The sequence below is a fragment of the Portunus trituberculatus genome, chromosome 9 (genome assembly GCF_017591435.1).
Source record: "Portunus trituberculatus isolate SZX2019 chromosome 9, ASM1759143v1, whole genome shotgun sequence".
Lineage (NCBI taxonomy): Eukaryota > Metazoa > Arthropoda > Malacostraca > Decapoda > Portunidae > Portunus > Portunus trituberculatus.
This window is the reverse complement of record NC_059263.1, coordinates 9,143,857-9,151,356: the sequence shown is the minus strand read 5'-3', so window position 1 is coordinate 9,151,356 and position 7,500 is coordinate 9,143,857. Positions and strand designations below refer to the sequence as shown.

Sequence of the window (7,500 nt, the reverse complement as noted above, 5' to 3'; positions counted from 1 at the left end):
TAAGATTAAAGAAAAAAAATGAATTACTATAAAAAAAGAATCAAGGAAAATATCTACATTATGATACGAATGTGAACTAAATGAAAAGAAAAAGGAGTAAGAGAGAGAGAGAGAGAGAGAGAGAGAGAGAGAGAGAGAGAGAGAGAGAGAGAGAGAGAGAGAGAGAGAGAGGTGCAGTTTGTCACGCGTCAATAAACTCTTTCAGTCACTCCCTCTATCGAAAAATTTTGCAACATGTTAAAGGAAAAAAAAAAAAAAAAAAAGTAAAACGCATACCTGACCACTCTCTCTCTCTCTCTCTCTCTCTCTGACCTATTTGCGCGTAGGAAGAAAGGTTTTAGGATATTATCTCATCTACATACCCAGACCTTGTTGAGAGAGAGAGAGAGAGAGAGAGAGAGAGAGAGAGAGAGAGAGAGAGAGAGAGAGAGAGAGAGAGAGAGAGAGAGAGAGAGAGAGAGAGAGAGAGACTTCCTGGACAAGTAAAAATGTCTCGTTTTTGTTAAGATCGTGGACATTAAGAAGAAAAAGAAGAGGAGGAGGAGGAGGAGGAGGAGGAGGAGGAGGAGGAGGAGGAGGAGGAAGAGGAAGAAGAGGAGGAAAAAAAGAGAATTAAGGACAGCACAAAAAAAAGTAGTTAACAAGAGAAAAAAAAGACGTAAAAAGTAGTAGTAGTAGTAGTAGTAGTAGTAGTAGTAACAGCAGTAACAGTAGTAATTGTTGTTGTTGTTGTTGTTGTTGTTGTTGTTGTTGTTGTAGTAGTTGTATGAAAAAGAAAAAAAATGGAAGAAGATAAAGTGAAAGAAAAAAAAAACAAATAAAAAGAATAAAGATGATTATGGATAAGAAGAAAAAGAGGAGGATGAGGAGGAGGAGGAGGAGGAGGAGGAGGAGGAGGAGGAGGAGGAGGAGGAGGAGGAGGAGGAGGAGGAAGAGGAGGACGAGAAACGAGGAGAAGGAGGAGAAGAAGGAGGAGGAGGAAGAGGACGAGAAACAGGCACCGAACAAGCAAGAGGAGGAGGAAGAAGAGGAAGAAGAAGAGGCGGAAGAAGAAGAAAAGGAAGAGAAGGAGGAGGAAGAGGGAGAAGGATCTGGTAGCTCTCTTGGTGTCTTGTTGCTCGGCTCTCAATGGTATCAAGAAGGCAGTCTGCGCGAGTCACTTCATTAGCGTGCATTGTAAAGGTGTGTACTGGTGTCGATTACCTGTGGCGCCTTCATTAACAGGTACACACACACACACACACACACACACACACACACACACACACACACACACACACACACACACACACACACACACACACACACACACACACGATTCAAGTCTATCATACGAATTTCCTGTCTAATTTTCATTTCTCTTTTCTTTTTCGTGTCCGACAGAGAGAGAGAGAGAGAGAGAGAGAGAGAGAGAGAGAGAGAGAGAGAGAGAGAGAGAGAGAGAGAGAGAGAGAGAGAGAGAGAGAGAGATAATATGACATGAAAACATTATCATATACTATAATACTATGAATAGAAAGTGTCCTATCAATGTGTGTGTGTGTGTGTGTGTGTGTGTGTGTGTGTGTGTGTGTGTGTGTGTGTGTGTGTGTGTGTGTGTGTGTGTGTGTGTGTGTGTGTGTGTGTGTGTCCGACAAAAGTGGAACGAGCAAAGGGAAAGCAAATTAAAAAATATAGAGTACTCGTACCTAGGATATCAATCATGTTCTCTCTCTCTCTCTCTCTCTCTCTCTCTCTCTCTCTCTCTCTCTTTCACTGTTTCTTGCATCATTTTTTTTCTTTTCTTTATTTCATTCTTCTTTCTTTTTTGCTGTTGTTTCCTTTCATCTTCCTTTTTCCTTTTAAATATTTCCTTCATTCCTTTCTTCTTTTATTATTTTTCAGTTTTTTTTCCTTTTCCCTTTCGTTTCCCTTTCTTATTTCCCATTTTCTTTCTTTCTACTCCTGCATTTTCTTCTTCTTTCACTGTTATTCTCTCTCTACTTTCTCTTCATTCATTCTTTCCACTCTCTTCTCATTCAAAACTTCTATTTCTTCTTCCTTTCTTTATTTCGTGTGTCTTATTTTCCTTTTCTTCTTTTCCTCCTCTCATCTTTAACATTTTCTCTTCCTTCCTTCTTTATCTAATACTTCTTCTTTTGTTTTCTCTTATTTACCTTTCTTCCTTATCTCTTATTTAGCATCTCTCCTCTTCTCCTTCTATTTCTCTTATTTCCTTTCTTTTCTTATCTCTTATTTAGCATGTTCTCTCTTCTCCTTCTCCTTTACTTTCTCCTCTTGTTCCTTATTATTCAGCGTAAGAATTAGATCATGGCGACCTTGTAGAAAATAGAGAAGGGAGGGAAGAGGAGAGGGAAGGTGAGGGGAGGGAGAGGGGAGAGGGAGAGAGGAAGAGTGATCGTCCAGTGAATCGGACACGCCTCTCTCCATGGTCATCCTCTTCCCCTCTCCCTCTCCCTCGTCTCTCCTTCCTCCACATCATCATCATCTTCCTTATCATCTCCATACTCATCATGTCTTCTTCCTGACGTCTCATTAGTTACTTGGTGGTGGTTAGGTGGTGGTGGTGGTGGTGGTGGTACTATTACTATTACTATTACTACTACTACTACTACTACTACTACTTCTATTAATTTCACTCGTGCTATTACTACTACTATTACTACTACTACAATTGCCACTACTACTATTACTACTACTACTGTTGCTGTTACTACTATTACTACCACCACCACCACCACCACCACCACCACCACCACCTACTACTACTACTACTACTACTACTACTACTACTACTACTACCATTACTACTACTGCTACTACTGTTACTGCTGCTACTTCTATAAATTCTACTCGTACTACTACTACTACTATTACTACTGCTACAATTGCTACTACTACTACTACTACTACTACTACTACTACTACAAAACAACATCACTCCTTTAATTTTCTTATCTTCATTTTTTTTATGTATCACTTAAAAAAAAAACCCAGCAAATAATTTTTCCCTTTAATTATTTTTTCTACTCACTGATCAAACTATATCAAATTCTAATTAACGTTTTTTCATGTATCCAATCTATAATTCTTTTTAGGTTAGTGAATGTAGTTTTTTTTTCTTCTTAATTTACAATCAGCACGGTGAGAGAGGGACGGTGAGAGAGGGACGGGGAGGGAGGGACAGGGGAGGAAGGGAAGGGAGGAGGAGGGAAGGAAGGCAATGGTGAAGGGAACAAGGCAATGAAGGAAGGAATGAAGGGTAAACAAGTGAAAGGAGGAATTAGATCACTAGTAAAATTAATAGCTTTCGTGCAAGAAGGGAAATAATGAGAGAGAGAGAGAGAGAGAGAGAGAGAGAGAGAGAGAGAGAGAGAGAGAGAGAGAGAGAGAGAGAGAGAGAGAGAATAAGAAACACCCACACACCCACTTATCCACTCTCTCACCAACACACACACCCACAAACTACTCACAGCTACCCACCCACCCACCCACAAACTACCCACCCATCCACCCACACACACACCCACACGCGCAGACCAAGAAACATAAAGAGAAAGAGAAAGAGACTGACCACACTATAGGAAGATAATGGGAAGTAGTCACAAAAAATAGGCGAGAGAGAGAGAGAGAGAGAAGGAAGGAAGGACGAGCGTGCGGACTTACGGAAGGAAAAGGGAAGGGAAGGGAAGGGAAGTGCTGGCGTACCTAAGGGGTGTGGTCCGTTCTACTTTTTACCCCGTCTCTTCCATAGGCCACTGCAAAAACTGAGTGACGTCACGGGGGAAGGCGGGTATATAAGGGATGGAGGGAAGGTTCTAGTCACAGTCGAAGATCCGCAAACACATCAACATGACTGCAAAGGTGAGAAAGAAGGAGTGAGGTGTGAGAGGGAAGTAACGTGGGGTAAAAAGTGAGGTAATGGAAGAACATGACAGAAGGTAGAAGGAATGTTAAAAGGTACACGTTGATATGGTTTTAAAGGTGCAGGAAGCAGGGACGAAGTGTGAGAAAGAGGTAACGTGGGAAAAAAAGGCTTGGTAATGGGAGAATATGAAAGGAAGATAAAAATAACAGTAAAAGTCCAAGTGAAGATGGTACTAAAGATTGCTGCTGTATAGGTGAGAAACAAGACAGATGGAGCTACCACAGAAAAACGAGTTAGGTAAGTGGAAAAACTCAGCGGGAGGGTAGAAAGAATAGCAAAGGTAGAAGTTAAAATGACGGTAAAAGTCGACGTTATGATGGCACTAAAGGGTCTTGTATAGGTGAGAAACAGGAAAGAGGGAGCTACAGGAGAAAAAAAAAAGTTAGCTAGTTGAAAAAAAAAAAAAAAAAACTTATCTAGAAAGAATAGTAAAGGTAGAAGTTAAACTGATACTAAAGATTGTTGTGTAGGTAAGGAACAGGAAAGAGGAAGCTACCGGAAAAAAAAAAAAAAAAGACTTAGATAATGGGAAAACATATCAGAAGGGTATTAAGAACAGTAAAGATAGAAGTTACGATAGTTTTAAAGATGGTTGTATGAGTGAATAACAGAGAGCAGGAAACAGGTGTAAGAGGGAACTAGAAGGTGTAAAAAGAATAGGTAGCGAGAGAACATGGCAGGACAGTAGAAAGACTAATAAAGAAAGCAGTAAAGATGGCTCTAAATATAACAATAACGTAAAAAAACCCATCATAATATAGAAAGAATGCAAGAAACACAATTAAGTCAAAAACACCCTAAAACACACACACACACACACACACACACACACACACACACACACACACCACGACAACAAACCAACACACACACAAACACAAACCACACGTAAACACACACCTTTGCAATAATACCTTTTAATTTACCCTTAAAAAGAAAATGCAAAGGAAACGACTTGATATTACTAGACATTTTTAAACGGAACAGGTGTTAAAGTTCAGTCGAGTTCAGTTCAGCAGGTGTAGGAGTAACACATTGGGTGCCACTCTTTTGTAAGCTTCAGATTTGACAAGAAACAATAGAAGAATAGAACAGAAAAAAAGGGTAAAAGAATAAAGAGAAAGGTTAGTGAGGCAATTTTTACACAATGATATTTAAAAATGCATGGAAAGGATTATTTTTTCAGTATTTAGGAAAGGGTATGAGAGAGAGAGAGAGAGAGAGAGAGAGAGAGAGAGAGAGAGAGAGAGAGAGAGAGAGAGAGAGAGAGAGAGAGAGATGCATCATAAGTAGTTTTTTGTCACTGCCATTACTATTGCCGCCTCCTCCTCGTCTTCCCCCCCTTCTCTTCTTCCTCTTCCTCCTCTTCTTCTGTTTCTCAATCTCTCATCTTCCTTTCCCCCACACGTTCTTCTTTCGACCGTTCCTCATCTTCTCTTCCTTTTTTTCATCATCATTATAAAAAGCAACAGTTTTACCATCTCACACACACATTTCTTCTCTTCCTCCTTCCACCACGCATACATTTTTTCCTCCTTCATCTTTCTTCCACTAAGCTTTTATTAATACGTTAGCCCGTATTTTAATAAGCTTTACTTTCTCACCACGACTATTTTCTCTCTTTTCTTCCCATATTTCCATTTGATCGTTTTTCTTTCTGTTATCACTACAGTTATTGTTTATTTAGTTCTTTTCCTCCGTCTACTGCTATTAACTACATTCCTTTGTTTTACTTTTCTTCTCTCCCTTCGTTTTCTCTCCATTCACATCACTTTCTATCTACTTTTCCATGTCTTTTCTTTCGTCATCTTACAAACTATATCTTCTATCCATCACACAGCATCACTTTTCATCTCTTTTTCTTTCGCCACTTTACAAACTCTCTATCTTGTACACACCCACTGCATCAATTTCCATCTATCTTTCCTTGTCTTTCACCTTTCACCACCTCTTCACCTCACAATCACTCTCTCTTTCACTTTTCATCTACTTCTCCTTCTGTTTCCTCCTCATCACCTTTTCTTCTCTTCAGCTCACAGTCTCTCCTTTCTTCCCCTCCTACAGCTGTGTTTCCTGCTGGGGATGGTGGTGGTGCTGGCCGCGGCAGACAAAAGACCTCCACCAGTCTACTCTTACCAAGCTCCCGAGGTGAGTAACACGCTTCCCTTCCCCTTATTGTTGGGTTAATGGCGGGTATGCATCCAGTGTTGTGAAATGAGAGTTTCTCCGGGTGATGTGGGTTTAGGGTTATGAGTGTGGAGCCTTTTTCGGTGGCAGAGGTAGCGGTCTCTCGCCATACTTGCTGATATAAGATTGTGTTGTTGAAGAGATTTATAGTGATTAGTGTTAGTGGTGTTGATATCGGTTCGTGTTGTTGTTACGTACTTTCACTGTATTGCCGTTACTGCTGCTGCTGCTACTACTACTACTACTACTACTACATCAGAGACACCCACGACAACAAAACAGTACCCAAAAAACACCACCCATTCCTTCCATCCTAGCCTACACACGCATCCTCAATCCCTCCTCCTCTCCACACCAGGAGTTCAGCGAGGAGTCCTATGAATCCTACGAGTCCACGGAGGCCAAGTACGACTTCAACTACGCCGTGAGGGACGAGTACTCCGGCAACAACTTCGGCCACCAGGAGTCCCGCGACGGAGACCACACCCAGGGCTCCTACTACGTGCAGCTCCCCGACGGCCGCCTGCAGAAGGTGACCTACTACGTGGACGGCGACTCTGGCTACGTGGCGGAGGTCAGCTACGAGGGCGAGGCTCACTACCCTGAGTCAGAGGAGTCCAGAGAGTCCTACAGCCCCCCAAGACCTAGTTACTCCCCTCCCAAGCCTCGCCCTACTTACGCTCCACCTCAGCCTACCTATGCTCCACCCAAACCTCAGCCTAGCTATGCTCCACCCAAACCCCAGCCTACCTATGCTCCACCCAAACCCCAGCCTACCTATGCTCCACCCCAGCAAGCTTATGCCCCTCCCCAGCCTACCTATGCTCCACCCAGAAGAACCTACGGCTTCCCTCAGTAAGGCAGGCCACTCATGACTCCTCTTAACCTTCCCTTCTGCGTCTCCGTCAGTAGCATCTCTCTCCACCTCCTAACCTGCATGTTACTTTACCTGTGATCGCCTCTACCTGTCCACAACACTCACCTGCTCACTTCACCTGTTTCCACTCCCCCTCTCCCACCAACGCTCCACTCATCCGCACCTCCACCCCTCCTCCACCCCGTCCTTCCACAAATCACAGTGCTGTAGTTCTAAGTGTTGACATATTATTTTTTTACGACTGTCTTTTGATACGAGTTTAATATTAATAGTTTTTTTGTTTTTACTATTATTATTATATGTAGTTTTAGAGTGTGCATCTTTTTATAAACCAAATGTGTTGTTTATTATTGTGAAATGTTGCAGTTTTTCTATTTCTAAACGTGATGAGGGAAAAGATCTTAAATGTGTTCTATCTATTATTATCATCATCATTATTATTATCATTGTTATTATCATCACGACGCGTTTGGTTTGTAAAGGTGTCAAAACAAGTGCAGAACATGAT

The 7,500-nt window shown here is 41.7% G+C and overlaps 1 protein-coding gene across 1 annotated transcript in view; it reads left to right on the top strand.

Moving 5' to 3' along the window:
- The first annotated feature begins 3,822 nt into the window (after positions 1-3,822).
- Positions 3,823-7,500, top strand: part of LOC123501517 (extensin-like) — a 14,191-nt gene continuing 10,513 nt past the window's right edge. Inside the window, 3 exon segments of the mRNA XM_045250372.1 lie at positions 3,823-3,864; positions 5,993-6,076; positions 6,474-6,971. Of these exon segments, the coding sequence (XP_045106307.1) occupies positions 3,853-3,864; positions 5,993-6,076; positions 6,474-6,971 (594 nt within the window). The 5' untranslated portion in view covers positions 3,823-3,852.